The sequence below is a fragment of the Lepidochelys kempii genome, chromosome 3 (assembly GCF_965140285.1).
Source record: "Lepidochelys kempii isolate rLepKem1 chromosome 3, rLepKem1.hap1, whole genome shotgun sequence".
In the NCBI taxonomy this organism is placed as follows: domain Eukaryota; kingdom Metazoa; phylum Chordata; order Testudines; family Cheloniidae; genus Lepidochelys; species Lepidochelys kempii.
In genome coordinates, this window is record NC_136382.1 from 186,107,257 (window position 1) to 186,126,460 (window position 19,204).

At 41.1% G+C, this 19,204-nt stretch overlaps 1 protein-coding gene across 3 annotated transcripts in view; it reads left to right on the forward strand.

Moving 5' to 3' along the window:
* The window catches only part of EML6 (EMAP like 6), a 317,359-nt gene that overhangs the window by 121,561 nt on the left and 176,594 nt on the right, over positions 1–19,204 (forward strand). For all 3 annotated transcript variants that reach the window (XM_078852321.1, XM_073339283.1, XM_073339272.2), the window contains exons 10-13: positions 4,501–4,757; positions 7,939–8,151; positions 14,746–14,913; positions 17,629–17,735. In XM_078852321.1, the coding sequence (XP_078708447.1) occupies positions 4,501–4,757; positions 7,939–8,151; positions 14,746–14,913; positions 17,629–17,735 (745 nt within the window). The remainder of the gene's footprint in view (positions 1–4,500; positions 4,758–7,938; positions 8,152–14,745; positions 14,914–17,628; positions 17,736–19,204) is intronic.

The window sequence follows — 19,204 nt, forward strand, 5'->3', positions numbered from 1 at the left end:
GATTTGGCTGGCATTTAACATTATTCATGATTCTGATGTTAGATACTGGTAATAACAAATCTGGGTCCATTGTTCTAGCCTTAAAAATATGACAATGTTTTTGTGTGAAACCCTAAGTGTAAGTGTTTCTCCATCTCTTCCTGTTTCAAGATTTCTTGGAAGATGAGCAATTCCGCAAACCCTGAACGTAGGAAACTATGGGTTCTGGCAATATATATTTCTCTTTTTTTTTTAGGGTCAAACTCTGATCCAAATGGACTCTGTGGCGTGTAGCTCGCAGAATCTCAGTGATTTGGGCCCTATGGCCATGAACGGGAAATCTAGAGGGTGGATCTTCCTTCTCAATAGTAGCATTTCCCGTTGTGGAGTGGTTATATCAGCTGCATTCACTACTAAACTATTGCTTAGAGTAGGTAGAACATTTTTTTGTCAAAACACTTTTTCAAGAAAAAGTGTTTTTTTGAGATGTGTTGCATATGTCCATTCCACTGCAGGTGTGTGCAAGCCCACTTGTCAGAGATTTTTCCCTTGCCATGCAAAAGTATAAAGGGCAGAGCTGCCCCGACCCTCGCCCCCCCGCCCAGTTCCTTCTTACCATGTGTGAAAGTTGTAGGAATGTGTGGTCTTGCAGTTGCAAAATTTTCCCTCATATTTGTATGTAGTTGGTACGTGTTTTAGTAGTTTTTGTAGTTTGGACTGTTTGGTAGATATAGAAATATTGTTTTTTAAAATGTTTTTAAAGCTTCAATTCCCATTGCTGAGTCCCAGTGGTGGGGCAGGCATGGCTTGGTCAACGGGTTTCAACTTGGTCAGCTGCCCTTCCTGCAAGAAACCAATGCCAGTGAGTGACCTACACTCAGGATGCCTGAAGTGTCATGGAGAGACACATTGGGATCAGTGTCAAATTTGGAGGGACTTTAACCCAATAACCAAGAAAAACAGGGAGGCCAGACTCAAGTTTCTTCTGATGAAGGCAGCCCTGCATCAACCCTTAGAGCCTTCGGAGTAGGAACTGAGTGCATCTGCATCCATCAGAATTGTTCCCTCTGTTTTGATTGAGCTTTGGGGCCTATTGCCCTCTCTGGTACTTTGGGAGAGACACCAGACGAAAGCATTTAAGGGCCCAGTCTCTGGGAGATTGAGGTCCACAGCACCTCAGTCTGGCAAGCACATGGACGAGCACAACAGAGTATACTCAAGGCCAAGACATTTACCAAGGCAGTCATCTGCTCAGGAGGGACTGTCCACTCTAGCACCAGCACCGTTGAGATTGACCTCCGAAGTGGCTCCATTTAGTTCAACAGTACCTCTACTCTGGCTTATGTGACAGCATGGGATGTGGTGATTCTCAATGTGCTGGCTTTGCTAGCAATCCAAGAATCTTCTTGCCCAGTACCAGTGCTCACTGTAACTTTACTGACTTTGTCCCAGCATGGGGTACAGTGGGTGCCTCTAGTCCTCCGTGTAGCTCTTCATGTGGTACTGTCAAGAAGGAAGCCAGCCATGATCTCACTGATAGCACCATCTCCAGGCTCCCAACATTGATCCTGGGCAATGATTGGAACAGCGCCTACTTGGTTAGAGGAGGCTGGTTCATCTTCAGACTCTGAGTTTGGCTCCTGTGTGTCACAACCGGACCGTGAACCATTCCCCTTCCACAGCCTACCATCCTTGGTATTTCTTGGAGGCTCCATCTTGGCCATCAAGCAGAGATCATTAACTGGGAAGTAGTTGGGCTCTGAGACCTTACCAATGGCCATTTTGTACCCCTGGGTTTTTTTTTCCTGCCTCCAGGTCATCTCCATGCACTCCCTACTTTGCTTCATCAAGTAGGCACCAAGATCTACCACACCAGGTGCAGAGGGAGACCACTCCCAGTAACAGGCTCAGTACCCAGCAAGAGGAAATTCTCCCTTTAGAGGAATTGAAGAAGGCTCCACTACAGCCAGTTTTGGCATCCTCCTCTTCATCACCTGATGAGGTAGTGGTATCAAAAAGTTCCTCACTTCCCCCCGAGGATTATAGGGGTCAGCAGGACTTATTCAAGAGGGTGACTTCCACACTGGATATCCAGGTTGAAGAGGTTGGAAAAAGGTCTCACAGGCTGGTCAACATCTTAGCTTCTGTGGAACCATCTAGAGTAGTGCTTCCAATTAATGAAGCTATTCTGAGCCCACCAAGGTGCTGTGGCAGACTCCTTCTTCGCTTCTCTCACCTAGCGGAAAGGGCCAAGCACAGATATTCTGTCCTCTCAGAGGGATTTCAACATTTTTACACCAACCCCACTCCGGGATTGGTGGTAGTCTGAGGTGCCAATGAGAGAGAATGCCAGTGGCAGCAGGTATCTACCCCCAAAGGAAAGGCTGCAAAGAAGTTAGATCTCTTTAGCAAAGACTTTAGCAAAGCTTTTGATACAGTCTCCTACAGTATTCTTGCCAGTGAGTTAAAAAAGTATGGACTGGATGAATGGACTGTAAGATGGATAGAAAGCTAGCTAGATTGTTGGGCTCAGTGGTTAATGATCAACGGCTTGATGTCTAGTTGGCAGCCGGTATCAAGCGGAGTGCCCCAGGGGTCAGTCCGGTTTTGTTCAACATCTTTATTAATGATCTGGATGATGGGATAGATTGCACTCTCAGCAAGTTTGCGGATGACACTAAGCTGCGGGGAGAGGTAGATACGCTGGAGGGTCCAGAGTGACCGAGACAAATTGGAGGATTGGGCCAAAATAAATCTGATGATGTTCAACAAGGATAAGTGCAGAGTCCTGCACTTAGGAAGGAAGAATCCCACGCACCGCTACAGGCTGGGGACCGACTGGCAAGCAGAAGTTCTGCAGAAAAGGACCTGGGGATTACAGTGGATGTGAAGCTGGGATATGAGTCAGCAGTGTGCCCTTGTTGCCAGCTAACGGCGTATTGGGCTACATTAGTAGGATCATTGCCAGCAGATTGAGTGAAGTGATTATTCCCCTCTATTCGGCACTGGTGAGGCCACATCTGGAGTATTGCATCCAGTTTTGGGCCCCCCACCACAGAAAGGATGTGGACAAATTGGAGAGTGTCCAGTGGAGGGCAACAAAAATGATCAGGGCGCTGGGGCACATGACTTACGAGGAGAGGCTGAGGGAACTGGGCTTGTTTATTCTGCAGAAGAGAAGAGTGAGGGGGGATTTGATAGCAGCCTTCAACTACCTGAAGGGGGGTTCCAAAGACAATGGAACTTATCTGTTCTCAGTGGTGGCAGATGACAGAACAAGGAGCAATGGGCTCAAGTTGCAGTGGGGGAGTGTAGCGGGGCGGTCACCCCACTCTGGTTTAGAAGGGGTTAAAAACAGCCCTGGGAAAGGCTTGAGGCAGTCAATCAGGGCCCAGCTGGGCCAGTATAAGAAGGGCTCCTGGGGAGAAGGAAGTCAGTCTTGCTCCAGCAGTGGAGCAGATGGACAGTAGTACTGGGACAGAGCAGTACTGGGAAAGAGCAGGCTGAGCTGGGGATCTCTGACCTGGCGACCTTCCAGGCTGAGGCTGAGGCCTTGCAGCAAAGGCCTGAGGAGGTACTAGGGCTGCAGGGAGGCAGCCAGGGCAAGAAAAGGCAGCAGGTCCAGCCCCCTTGCCAGTGTTGAGTGGCCATTTCAGACTGAAGTTTGCCCCTGAGAGAAGGGGCTAGATGATGACTGGCAGTAGCCACTGAGGCAAGGTGATTATAGGGGCTGAGAAGGGAGACCCAGAGGGTGGGGACACTGCCGTGGGGCAGCACCCCAAGGTAAGGGGCACTGTGGTCCAGGTGGGATGCGGGGCCTGAAGTGGTAAAGATAAAGCGACTGCAGAGGGGCAGGTAAGGGCAGGGGAGAAACTGGCTAGAGGAGGGTGCTCCTGAGCTGGATGAGCTAATTCCTGGACTGACCAGCAGGAGGTGCTGCGCCGGTGCATCAGCACTGTTACACATGGTGGAAAACGTGGGCATGTGCAGTCCACCCCTGATACAAGAGGAATTGTGAGGACTGGGCAAGGTGCCAATATAGGGGGAAGGGATGATGGATCCCGCCTATGTAGAGGGTTTTTTCACGGAGGGCTCTTATGCTGTCCCTGGCTAGACTCCAGCATCGGTGCCCCAGTGAAAGGGGACTGGTGTGCAGTGATGAAGGCTAGAGACCCTACTACAGGTGATCCAGGAGGGACAACGGGAGATGAATTGGGCCCTGCAGGAACAGATAGGACAGCTGTTTGATCAGAGGGCCCTTGTAAGACTCCTGAGGAAGGAATCCAGGAAAGACCACAGAGCGTGGTGGGAAAAGCCCGGCACCAGGGCCAGGAGGCCAGTGGTGGAGTACAGGACTTGTTATGCCTGCAGGAGGTGTGGACTTTTCAGAATGGAGGATTCGGACTTCTGAAGTCCAATTTTGCTTTTAGAAAGTGTTTAGTATGTCTGTCTTAATTTAAATATTTTTGGGTTTCATATTTACAAGTCCATAATTTATATTCTTGCTTTTGGTTCTTGCAGAGATATGACAGAGGTAGTTCATATTAAAGACCGAAAGGAAGTAATTCATGAAATGAAATTTTCACCAGATGGCTCTTATCTTGCTGTGGGTTCTAATGATGGCTTCGTGGATATCTATGCAGTTGCTCAACGATACAAGAAGATAGGAGAATGCAACAAGTCTTCTAGTTTTATTACTTATATTGACTGGTCTGTGGATAGTAAATTCTTGCAAACCAATGATGGTGCAGGAGAGCGACTGTTCTACAAGATGCCATGTAAGTTCAGAGAAGTTAGTTTTATGAACAAATAAGCTAGTTTGATGGTTTCTAAGAGGACAATACAATATGTGTATTCAAATTTTACATCTCAAAGCAGAAATACTTGTTTATTATTTACCTAAATATCTACTGTTTACTTATAAAATCAGATATATTTACCATTCATATTAATCTTTAGGTTTAGTAAAAAGAAATATCTTTCCAAATCTGTATTCATCTAATTGCATATTTCCCATAGTATTAGTTACATTATATACTGATCCACTAAAGAAATAAATTCTAGATCATCATGAATGTCTGAAAAAGCCACCCTTTGTTATACACTGGTTTAATTCCTTTCATATAATGCAGAATTCTGGAATTGGTGGTTAAACTAATTATTAAGAATGTAATTACTAGAAGATGGGAGAAACTTGTCTGGGTAAATGTCAAATGTATCCTTGAAATATAAATGTTTTCAAAATTCCATGATTATTAGTGGCACTCCAAAATGACACTGTTAAGGTTTGACAGGGCCACTGGAAATCATGAACACAGACCATGCCTGAAAGTCCTCAGCAGAAGACTGTAAATGTACGGGTAACAGCAGTTTGAAGAGCAGTACAGCCTAAAATGTAGTAACGAGTTTAGTATTAGAAAGAGGGACCTAGAGGAGAGTTCATTGTACCCAAGAGAGTAGCTAATTCACTTTAAACCTAAACTTGTCCACTCTTCCAATATTGACCTTATGTAGAATAAAAAACTGCTAATCATAAGAGCTGGTCAGAAAATGGAGTCCCATTCCCCACCATGCCCAGGTTTCCGGGATCTAGGATTCCGGCTGAGCATCACAGAGCCTGAGAGTCATGGGAACTCAGTCTTGAGACAGAGCTCTCAAGATATGCAGGCTCCAGGGCACAGCGTTGGGAACCTGCAGGTTCTGGGATGGAACCCCACACCACCAGGGGGAACCCCACAGCAGGGAGCCTGGAAGCCATGACAACCGTGGCTCAAGCTGGGGCTTTCAGGATTTATGGGCTTTCTGCTGTGGAACTGGGATCCTGGGAGACCTAAGCCTGGGACAGTCTGCATGATATGGCTGCCCTGGATACGCAGACTCTGGGAGCCCAGGCAGCTGCTGACTAAAATTGACATTCTTGTCCATTTCACTGCTGCTTGTTTCTCCCAAACTGGAAATCCTGAGTTTTAGCCAGATCTACTAATCATGAGAAAGTATGTAATGGTTTTGTGACATTGACAAAATAAAGATTATGATAAGACTACTAAACTCATTTTCACTTGTGACCTTGGCCAGGATTTGAATCCAGATCACCAAAAGTGAAAAGCTAATTTATTGGCCTGCACCAAAATTTAGAATTTTAAAGATTCTTTATATTATTTATACATTTGAAAGGACAAGCACTTAATAAATTCTTTGGGGCTTGATCATATGAGTTTGTACAGTACCTAGCACAACAGGATCACAATCCTGAATGGATCCTCTGAGTGCTACCATAGTAAAAAGAATTAATTTTGTTTAAAGCTTAATAAGAAAGTATCTAGATTAAAACTGCCTCTCAGATTTAGAAAAATATGATGAATAACAGGAAAAGATTTTGTTTTGGTTTAAAACATGTCTTCAGCAAAATGAGCTTAAAAACTAGTTTAAAAATGATTACCTAAATCTCTCATGTTAAACTTTATTTAATTGTCATCACTGTGTTAACTTTAAAATGAACAAATCTTTAAAAAAAATCAGTTTACGATCAGCATTCCTCTATTTCTCAAAGTTTGCATCACTTGAGGTTTCCATATCTGCATGTAGTATGCATATATCCTGGGGAGTAACAATTTGAAGGGTTTTTTGCTAATATTATATAAAATATTATACAGAGGAAAAAATGTTTACTTTAATAAATTATGGCACATTAACTAAATTAAGCTAAATTAAGCATTTAGATAACATAGTGATAGGCACTTTAGAATTGTTGATAGATTTACATTTAGATTAAAATGTTTGGAATATTCTTCTGGACAAGAAATCCAGTGGGCTGTACATCCCTAATTGCTTTATAATCATTTTAGAATGAAAGCTAAAGATTTAGTCTATACTTAATAATTTTGAAGAAAAAAGAAATGTTACAATTAATAGATTTCAGATAATTTTTAATGTCTACTGTAGAGATGAGCTTGAACCAAAAACCCTGACCCAGCTCTAATTTAGTGAAGTTTTAAAATTAGATTGCTTTCTTTTCATCTGACATCTCCTTATATGTTTAAAATGTAGCTAATGAATACTATCACATATGGTAAGCTTAACTTTGTTTCCCCTACAGAATTGGTATAGTCTTCTTGGGACAAGTCCAAAGTTCTTCATAACAATTCTTGAAATTATTCTTCAATGAAATTTGACTTCAAACATTACTCTGCTGATCAGCTCATGTTATGTTGCTGATACAAGCTTAATACAATAGGATTACTTGCGATCATTGCAAATGAAACATGAATAAAAATGTTTGTCAGCTAATATTCTTTCCCCAATTATATTTATTCTCCTAGTACATTCAAGACATTCAGAAATGCTGTTTACATAGGGAGCATTAAAGATTACCATGAAGTAATAACATGTGTAATTAACTTAGAGGAAAGCTATTACCTATAGAAAAGTCTTTGTTAATGTAAAGAGTCATTGTATAGTGACAGGTTAACCAAATAGTCTCATTTATTTGATCTTATATAATCCAATAAAGCAAACTCCTGTACCAGTTATAAAAGTGAAATTAATAAATGGAGGTAGATTTAGGATAGGATATTTTAGAACTTTAGTCCCCATTTCAAAATTTGAATGAGTACATATTATTTTATTAATTTTATGGCATCTAAAAGTGTTCTATTTATTTATGTGTATATGTAAGTTAGAGACATTTCTTTTGCTATAGAAGATGTGACTTTTTGAGTCAAAATGGTGTAAAATCAGGATCTAGATAATCTGTGTAAAGTGCTCAGATTCTACAGTGATGATCTAGGAAAAATCATAACCAGCTAGATCATATTTATTCAAAATAAAATAATCTTTCTTTGTTTCTTGACATAAAAATACTGAGCTCAGAAAGAACACACAACTAACTATAATGGAGAAAAGCCTCTTTTTAATGGAAAGATAGTTGGTTAAACAGCGTATTAATTTGACTGTTTTCAGCTGGGAAGCATTTAACCAGCAAAGATGAGATCAAAGGAATTCACTGGGCCTCATGGACCTGCGTGATAGGGCCTGAAGTGAATGGAATTTGGCCAAAATATACCAACATTACAGATGTCAACTCTGTGGATGGAAATTACAGCAGCTCAGTGCTCGTGTCTGGAGATGATTTTGGATTTGTTAAATTATTCAAATTTCCTTGCCTAAAGAAAGGTAAGACACACTTTTTTCTTCTCAGGAATTCAGTAATTAAACTGCCACTGAATGCATGTTATATTACACTGATATTATACTAATATAATTACTGGGATTTAATCTCCCCTTGATGCCCATTCAAAACTACCATTAATATTAATGAGAATGATGTGTACATATGAGAGAATATGTTCCACTGATTCTAAAATGATCATTCAGTCAATGCTTGTGATGTTTCAGTGGAGTGGGTATTGCCTTATGTAACACTTAATATAAGCAGATGTCAAATAAGGCTTGTCAAGGTTTCTTCCCCACTCTGAACTCTGGGGTACAGATGTGAGGACCTGAATGAAAGACCCCCTAAGCTTATTTTTACTAGCTTAGGTTAAAAACTTTCCCAAGGCACAAACGTTGCCTTGTCCTTGAACAGTATGCTACCACCACCAAGTGATTTAGGCGAAGAACAGGGAAAGGACCACTTGGAGTTCCTATTTCCCCAAAATATCCCCCCAAGCCCTTACACCCTCTTTCCTGGGGAGGCTTGAAAATAAACAAGATGAGCACAAACCAGCCTTGGATTTTTAAGACCCAAAGAAACCCAGTCAGATTCTTAAAAATCAGAACTTTATTAGAAGAACAATAAAAGATAAGAGAACAACTCTGAAAGATCAGAATGGAAGATAATCTTACAGGCAGTCAGTTTCAAAACATAGAGAATCCCTCTAGGCAAAACCTTAAGTTACAAAAAGACACAAAAACAGGAATACACATTTCCTGCAGCGCAGCAAATTTACAAGCCAAAACAAGAAAAACCTAATGCATTTTCTAGCTAGATTACTTACTAACTTTACAGGAGTTGGAGGGCTTGCATCCTTGATCGGTTCCCGGCAAAGGTATCACACAGACAGACAAAAGTCTTTTTCCCCTCCTCCGGATTTGAAAGTATCTTGTCCCCTCATTGGTCATTTTGGTTCAGGTGCCAGCGAGGTCACCTTAGCTTCTTAACCCTTTACAGCTGAAAGGATTTTGCCTCTGGCCAGGAGGTTACCTTTCCATTTATTTTTATGACAAGGCTATTCTAATCACTTTCCAGAAGAGTCTATTTCTTTTTCCCTGCATATTTTAGATCCTTGCCTTTTATTAAAATATTCCTATCTAACCATTCTGGAAAACATCCACTTGTTGCAATTGAGCAATTGTTATGATCATAGTATCTTTATAACTGTATCCTATAAAAATCATCTCCTTACGAGCATAGTATATTCCTGTATTGATGAGACAGACTGGGGCTTTCTCAAATGTTTGGATCCTGGTTCTTGAGAAACCAGTCAGCTCTGCAACAGACTTACGTTGGTACCCAGTCAGCTCTGCAACATACCTATATTGGTATAACTATGTCGCTCAGGGGTGTGAAAAAAAGGGCCTGAGCAATGTAATTATACCGACCTAACCTCCTGTGTAAATAGCGCAATGTCAGCGGGACTGAATGGCTAGGCAGCAGTTCTGCAGAAAAGGACCTAGGGGTTACAGTGGACGTGAAGCTGGATATGAGTCAACAGTGTACCATTGATGCCATGAAGGCCAATGGCATTTTGGGATGTATAAGTAGGGGCATTGTCAACAGATCGAGGGTTGTGATCGTTCCCCTCTATTCGACATTGGTGAGGCCTCATCTGGAGTACTGTGTCCAGTTTTGGGGGCCAGACTACAAGAAGGAAGTGGAAAAATTGGAAAGAGTCCAGCGGAGGGCAACAAAAATGATTAGGGGACTGGAATTCATGACTTATGAGGAGAGGCTGAGGGAACTGGGATTGTTTAGTCTGCTGAAGAGAAGAATGAGGGGGGATTTGATAGCTGCTTTCAACTACCTGAAAAGGGGTTTCAAAGAGGATGGATCTAGACTGTTCTCAGTGGTAGCAGATGATAGCATGAAGAGTAAAGGTCTCAAGTTACAGTGGGGGAGGTTTAGGTTGGATATTAGGAAAAACTTTTTCACTTGGAGGGTGGTGAAACACTGGAATGGTTTACCTAGGGAGGTGGTGGAATCTCCTTCTCTTGAAGTTGTTAAGGTGAGGCTTGACAAAGCCCTGTCTGGGATGATTTAGTTGGGGATTGGTCCTGCTTTGAACAGGGGGTTGGACTAGATGACCTCCTGAGGTCCCTTCCAACACTGATATTCTATGATTCTATGTACTTCATGTGCCTGAGACTCGAAGATTCATGTTAGTAGTGTTCATTGGTCTGTGTCTGTGCTGTTCCTGTCCTCTTGCACCAAATCAAGGGTAAAAGGGGCAGTGTGGACTGATTGTTTCTCCAATTCCTTTCTGCCACCACATGGCATGAGACAGAGCCTACAATGTCCAGAGATTTGATCCTTCTACTTGATTCTGTAAATATTATATGTATGAAGTTCTGTTAGATAGTTATTAGTTTGCTCAATATAGTTAGTTAGGACTCGGGAGTTTGCCTCCCTGCTCCTGATTTGGGGTTGGGAATATGGCTTGATCAGTGACGAGTGACTGTCAGAGGCGCCTGTACTGCCTCAGAGAAGTGCACATCTCCGTCAAGTGCAGTATGTGCTGCTCTTTCCTCAGGCAAATTTACCAGGTACAAAAATTCAAGCTGAAGAGACATCTGATAGAGTGTGCAATGAGAGCTCAGTCATATCCAGGCGAGGAGACTGCCCCTCCCTTGTTCTGGTCAGAAGCTTCAAAAAACATGCCTCCTAGCACCATTACTTTCGACACAGGGATGGGTAAGAATAGAGCCAAGGGCTCTTTTTCTCAGGGGAGGCATTCTCAAAAATCTAGAAAGGTGTGCCCCTTGAAGTCCACCTCTAAGGGGAGTGCTTCTTCCCCAACACTTTCTGTGTTGCGTGACTCTTTGCACCCTGTCCCAAAAGGTTCAGAAAATCTGAAGAGTCACTGCACCAATTTGCAGGCTCCAAAAACTAAAGGTGCTTCAGCTCCAGTACTGTCTGCAACAGCTGGTCTGTCATCAGTAACGAACAAGGACTGACATTGTGAGCCTAGACTGGGTCAACCCCCTGTACCAGCAAAGGAAAAGCATAGAGATTCCCTTGAACCGATGGTACCTTCATGCTCACATAGTGAAGTGTTGGTTTCCAAGGGATTTCATAGAATCATAGAATATCAGGGTTGGAACGGACCTCAGGAGGTCATCTAGTCCAACCCTCTGCTCAAAGCAGGACCAATCCCCAATTTTTGCCCCAGAACCCTAAATGGCCCCCTCAAGGATTGAACTCACAACCCTGGGTTTAGCAGACCAATGCTCAAACTACTGAGCTATCACTCCCGCCCCCTTCATACACTGGCTCTGTCAATATGGGGAGAAACTAACTGAGGAGAGGTATATGACAACAGAATATCCTCCCAGATCTGCGGTCTCTCATCTTATTGGACCTGGTCCCGTCTAGGGAGGTTCTGACACCATCAGTCCATGAGCACTATAAAGGGAGAAGCTGGTCTCCGGTCTGTCTACCAACATAGGCATTGCAGCCCTACCATACTGCTGGCACCCCATTAGAATTGAACCCTACATTCTCCTTTTCAAGACAATCCAACACTGAGGAGGAACTGACATCTCTACCACAGAAGGTGAGCCCAGATAAAGGATTGAGAAGCTCCTGGGCTCCCCCACGACCTATGCTATGGGGACTACCTCAACTCATGTTGGATTTTTCTCACTGGCCTTACTGGGGATGTGGGACCCACACATGCAGTATTCAGAAGTGGTACAGTCCTGTCAAGAATCACAGCATCCTTTCTCCTCCAAGAGAGCAACCTGGCCTGCTCCATGAGCCTGTGGAGGAAGAAGAGCCAGATTCAGCAGTTCGGCTGGTTTTGCCAAGAATATCATCTTCGTCTCCTAAAACGGCAGTTGCCCCGGTCTCACCGTCTCTGCTGGATGATCACAGCAGATCCTGGAGCTGTTAAGGAGGGTTGCTGATATACTCCAGATTCCTCTGAAGGAAGTCCAAGAGACATCCCACAAACTCCTGGACATTTTACAAAATGCAGTGCGTCCAAGGTGGTCATATCCTCTAGTGGCCAAAGTAGTGACATACTCCAACAACATGTGCAGCTATTCCTAAGAGGGCAGAAAAGAGGTACTTTGTTCCAAGTGAGGGAGCAGAATTTTTATTCATGCATCTTGCCCTGAATTTCCTGGTTGTTCAGGCTGCTCCAGAAAGGAGTAGGCAACAAGACACCCCTTCAGATAAGGAGGCTAAATGCTTGGACCTCCTAGGGAAAAAAGTGTTTACAGCTTCCAGTCTGCATTTCCAAATAGCCAGTTATCAGGCACTACGTGTGAAGTATGATTTCATCAACTACTGCAAGTTTTCGGAATTCAGACAAGTTCCTTCAGGAAGACAAAGTGCAATTCCAAGCCCTCCAACCTGCTGCCTGTTAATTTCATTTTGTGACCCCTAGTTCTTGAAGATAAACATCAATGACCTAGAGTTCACAGTTAATGTATCTGATGTGGTTTTCATAAATAAACTAGAAAGAATATGATCAGTCCTATTCCAGAGAGAAAAATCAACTTCTTCTGTCCTGGTGAAAGCAAAATTTCCTATCTCTGTGTGCACTGATCATTAAGGGAAAGATGAACAATAAGACTTGCATGGCAGAATTGTGGAACTAGAACCAGAAACATCCTCACTCATCAGGTTAGCAGGCTGGTGACTGACCTCTTTGTATCGGAAAACAGCAGTACAGTGACCTGTAGCCTCTTCAGGAAAGATCAAGATGTGATGTGGTGAATGACTTCTCACAAAGCTGGGCAATGTTTCTTCCATATGCCTTCCCGCCTTTTCCACTGCTTTCCAGGACTATACAAGAGAGTTACTTTTTATGCCTTTCTGACTGAAGAAGTCTGGACTCCTAGGCATGATTAACTTAGTATTGGACCTTTGGTTGTCTCTGTCTCACAGAGGAGGTTTGCTATTGCAAAAGTCAGTCATCCCATATTGTAAAACCCAATCCTTATCCTGGTCCAGACAGGTTCAAAATGGATACTTGTGTGAAGTGATTTTCAAAAGAAGTCAATGAATAGAACTTATTCTACTGGCTAGTGCAAAGTCCATATTTTAACTACTATGTTAAGTATAGCCTTGACTTCCCCCAGGAGGTGTTAATGTGGCCTTAATAGGCAAAGAGGTTAAGCCTTTTTGGTATAATGTCCTCAGCATGTTCAAGAAAAGGAAGTTTTGTACAAATCCCAACATTAAATGCTTCCTTAGGGCACCAACCTTTATTCTAGTCCCACAAGCTCATAAATAAATACATCGGAACCTAAATTCCCTCTAAGCTGTGTGGCCGGGTGGCCACCCAGCAGGCTATCAAATGCCGGCACTTCAGGTGTCCCTCTCCACACTGCTGTGCTGCTCCTGCCCTCTGCCTTGGAGCCCCTGGCCAGCTGCTACCGGGAGGGGGAGGTGGGCACTGATGTCAGGGTGTCCCCCTTCCCCTGTCCCTGTACCCCATCTCCACAGAGCTGGGGGCGACATGACAGGGCTCAGGACAGGGCTCAGGATGGAGGGAGCTTGCTGGCAGCTGTTGCTGTGTCTGGACAAGCAGGCTTCAGACTGCTGAGTGCCAATCTACTTAAAAGGGCAGCGTACTTAAAGGGGCAGTGTGTGTGTGTCTCTCTGTCACGCATTTGCACTGATGGCATGCAAAATCCAACCTCAGAAGATTATTTTATCTCAGGAAATACTGAACATACTGAGCTACTGTTCTCATTTTTGTTAGACAGCTCATCAGTAGTTTGGTGGTGAAAGGGACTCTCTTCATCCTAGTTTTAAGAATAATTTCTACTCCATTTTCTGGTCAGAATTATACAGAGGGGACTGGGGAATGTTTTATAATTCCATCACTACTTTGTTTTGGTAAAGGACTTCTATTGTTGTTATACTCTGTCTGAAGTTTCATCCAGATTAGGAAGAGATCAAGATTTGATGGAGGTCACCTGACCTTGACCAGCTATATTGAGCTAAAAGTTGTTGACCTTGTGTGTACAGTAGAGTAAAGGCTGGGGTTAGGTAAAATTTGTTAGCTAATCCCAATTTCCTTTCTTAATCTAGACAGACCCTTAGAAGATATGTAAATGGTATCCCCTAAAACCAACTCCAGCACTGCCATGTTGCTGCCTACTTGCTCGTATTTCTTTTTTGCAGTCTAATCATTTCACCATTTCAATTCTGTCATACAGTTGCCTTGAGGGACCAAGCAAGAGTCTCAATAGCACAGCTGAACCTTGTGCTTTTTTATAATTGTACCACACTATGCTGTTACTTTGCTGATGATTTGGCTTTTTATTGTATTTTATTTCAGCATAAAATTTAAAAAAATAACCTCCTATCTTTGGGCCATATAATGAAACTGTTAGGATGGTGGAAGTTTGATTTGAAATGTTGGAAATTTGCAAGAGCATGCAAGCCATGAGACAGATTTTTAATGTATGGTCCCATTAAAAAGAAAACAATTTATATGTACTGTCCTATCACCTTTTTAAAAAATTAACTATATAATTTGTTCATTCAGTGGCTATTTTCACTTTTAACAATTTTATTTTTATATATTTTAGGAGCTAAATTTAGAAAATATGCAGGCCACTCAGCACATGTAACTAATGTACGTTGGTCACATGATTTTCAGTGGGTGTTAAGTACAGGAGGTGCTGATCACTCTGTTTTTCAGTGGAGATTTATTCCAGAAAGTGTAACAAATGAAATTCTTGAAACAGCATCCCAAGGTAAAAATTACCATTTTCTGAAAATTTGCTTATGATGTTTATTTTGTTGTTTTTGTTTCATAAAAATCAAAGAAATATGTAGCACTGATGCAGAAGGTTGTGTTGGATGAAGAGAAAAATATTATTTTTCATATTAGTCTTTGGAATACCACACATCCAGCTTGCACAGGGCCTTTTGCTTTCCTGTAGATTCATGAGAGTTAATAGACTAGTGTATGTCCCAGGCAAAATCCACTCAAATAATCCTGTAGCAGGATTCAGGGAATTTATCTGGGAAGATACCAGAGATATTTTCAACTCACATCAAATATAAGAAGCTTGTAAGAGGGAGAGATGTATGAGATCAGAGTCAGTTTTCAAAATTGAACACCTGAATTGTGTACACAAATCCTAATTGTGCATGAAAAAGGCAATTAGCTGTGTAAATGCCATTTTGTGTGTCTATGTGTAAATATGCATATGAACATGTGAGATTTGTGTGTACAATTTAATGGTCATATTTGAAAATTGCACTTGTAATGTGCATTGTGCCTGTAATATTGAACAGAAGCATATAAATTACATAACGTCAACTGCTAAATATTGGATTTCCCTGCAGGAAATCTTTCACATGGTCTCAGGCCCTGCAGAAATTAACTGATTTTTTCCATGTGATATAACACATTATTTCAAGCAAGTAGAGGGATCACACATCATGCAATATTTCAGGATAACCATAAAATTTCTGCATGTCATCACTATAAAAGGTAAAAAGGTAGTTACAGATAATGTATAATCCCAGTTGAGTGAATTCCATTAATTATTATTAGGGCTGTCAAGCGATTACAAAAATTAATCATGAGTAATTGTGCGATTAAAAAAAAGAATCGCAATTAATCTCATTGTTAAACAATAATAGAAGACCATTTATTTAAATATTTTTGGAAGTTTTCTACATTTTCAAATATATTGATTTCAATTACAACAAAGAATGCAAAGTGTAGAGTGCTCACTTTATATTTATTTTTTATTACAAGTATTTACCCTGTAAAAAAACAAAAGAAAGTATTTTTCAATTCACCTAATACAAGTACTATAGTGCAATCTCTTTATCATGAAAGTTGAACTTAAAAATGTAGAATTATGTACAAAAAAACCTGCATTCAAAAATTAAACCATGTAAAATTTTAGAGCCTGCAAGTCCACTCAGCCCTGCTTCTTGTTAAGCCAATTGCTCAGACAAACAAGTTTATTTACATTTGCAGGAGATAATGCTGCCCGCTTCTTGTTTACAATGTCACCTGAAAGTGAGAACAGGCGTTCTCATGGCACAGTTGTAGCTGTCATTGCAAGATATTTACATGCCAGATGTGCTAAAAATTCATATGTCCTTTCATACTTCAACCACCATTCCAGGGGACATGTGATCATGCTCATGATGGGCTCGATAACAATCCAAAGCAGTGTGGACTGATGCATGTTCATTTTCATTATCTTAGTCAGATGCCACCAGCAGAAGGTTGATTTTCTTTTTTGGTGGTTTGGGTTCTGTAGGTTCCGCATTTCAGTTTTGCTCTTTTAAGACTTCTGAAAGCATGCTCGACGCCTCGTCCCTCTCAGATTTTGGAAGGCACTTCAGATTCTTAAACCTTGGGTCGAGTGCTGTAGCTATCTTTAGAAATCTCACATTGGCACCTTCTTTGCATTTTGTGAAATCTGCAGAGAAAGTGTTCTTAAAATGAACAACATATGCTGGGTCATCATCCGACCCTGCTATAACATGTAATATATGGCAGAATGCGCGTAAAACAGAGCTGGGTACATGAAGTTCTCCCCCAAGGAGTTCAGTCACAAATTTAATTAACGCGTTATTTTTTAACGAGCGTCATCAGCTTGGAAGCATGTCCTCTGGCATGGTGGCCGAAGCATGAAGGGGCATACGAATGTTTAGCATATCTGGCACGTAAATACCTTGCAATGCTGGCTACAAAAGTGCCATGCAAATGCCTGTTCTCACTTTCTGGTGACATTCTAAATAAGAAGTGGGCAGTATTATCTCCTGTAATTGTAAACATACTTTTTTGTCTTAGCAATTGGCTGAACAAGAAGTAGGAATGAGTGGACTTGTAGGGTCTGAAGGTTTACATTATTTTGTTTTTTGAGTGCAGTTATGTAGCAAAAAAATTCTACATTTGTAAGTTGGACTTTCACGAGCAAGAAATTGCACTACAGTACTTGTATTTGGTGAACTGAAAAATACTGTTTCTTTTGTTTATCATTTTTACAGTGCAAATATTTGTAATAAAAAATAATATAGACTTTGATTTCAATTAAAAGACAGAATATAATATATATAAAAATGTAGAAAAACATCCAAAATATTTAAATATTTCAATTGGTATCCTATTGTTTAACAGTGCGATTAAAACTGTGATTAATCGTGATTAATTTTTTTTTAGTTAATCGTGTGAGTTAACTGTGATTAGTTGACAACCCTAATCATTATTCAGGGTTTTACAATAGAGACCTTGGCATTGAAGTGGGAGAATTATCTGTCTTTACCTTTGCGATACAAAACCAGAAATGTTCACCAAGTCCATAGAATGTTTGCAAACACTTTAAAGCTTCTGAAGGTTTTGCGTTAATTCCTGGTAGTCTAAAAAATTGTGAAAATGTGACATAATATTCTGTTCTGACTAGATAATAACTATTACATGTGGATTGATTTTTATGCAGAGGGAGGTATTGAGTCATACAGTGAAGAGTCAGATTCTGATTTATCTGATGTGCCAGAGCTAGATTCAGATATTGAGCAGGAAGCTCAAATCAACTATGATCGCCAAGTGAGTAAAAATGAATATACAGATGTAAACTCAGCTGCCTAATAATCCACTGTAACTTTTCAGTAAAGCCAGTTAAAATAAAGTTGCAACAAATTCATCTGTCTACTTTGAGAAAAAATATTTTGACAATATTTATGCAACCAATATACAAAATAAAAGCAGTGTGTACTTTAGCTACAGATGAGTATTTGAAAAGCATTTAAGAAAAAGTGCCTATATATACAAAAGCCTTATACTAGTATGATAGATATGTCCTTTTATTATCATGCCCATCAGCTTCAATGAAGTTTCACTCAGCCTGTATTATAATATATCACACATAAAAAGTACTTTAAAAGAACACTATTAAAGTTTCAAAATCAAGAACTCGGAAGTATGGAAATGACAGAATTAAGGATGCTGTGCAGCCTTAATTCTTTCTCCTTGTGTGTATGCATTATGATAGATTTTAATTATATGTTCACATACTATTTTTTCCACAGAACCAATGCCTCATTTAGTTTACAGAATGGTGCTGCTCTTGGGATGAATTAGGGTGGTATAATAAAGGAGGCTGTTGTCTGTAGGACCTTGCCTCATTTGCTGCAGAAATTGGAAGGTGTGTGTTGAATGAGGTAGGGGATTAGCAGGAAGAAAAAGAAAGCTCTGATGGTCAAGGCAGTTAAATGCTACTGTCTTGGAAAATTGGATTTTATCCCTGACTTTGCCACAGAATTCTGTGTGATGCTGAGCAAGTCATTTAAATCAGGCTTTTTAGAAGTAGTCATTAATTGTGTGTTCCTCATTTTCTGGGAGTTCGACTTGATACCCTGGGGTCTGATTTGCAGAAGTACTGAGAACTCACAGCTGCAACTGAAGTCAATGATGAACTCCGCTTTGAACATAAAAAATGCTAACTAATAATGGTAGTTATTCTGAAAAATCACATCCTCCCTGTCTCACGTTGGTCATCCAAATTAGTGGATACTTTGAACTTACTCTCTGTGCCGCAGCTCCCTACAGTAAAATGGAATAATGCCACCTCCTCATCTCACAGAGGTGTTGTGAACATAAATTAATGAATGTTTGTGAAGCATTCAGATACTATTGAGACAAGCACCATAGAAAGGGACATGAGGAAATTAATAATTCTTTGTTCAGAGTGTAGGTAAATGAGGCCTAGGTTCACACACTGAACGAAACAAAATATTGGATAGCTGCTTATTAAGTGAGCAATGTCCATCCTGTGCCCTAACTGAGGAAGGGGTCCTGTGGAAAAATAGTGTATCATCATGTAATTAAAGACTGTATCATAATGGCACAAGGGGGCCAAATTAAGCTTCCACATGTTGGGGAAGCACTGACTCTGAAAAAGATTTGGGGTCAGTGGTGGCTACGCAGCTGAACATGACCTCCCAATGTGATGCTGTGGCCAAAAAAGCTAATCCTGGAATACATAAACAGGGAAATCTCAAGTAGGAGTAGGGAGG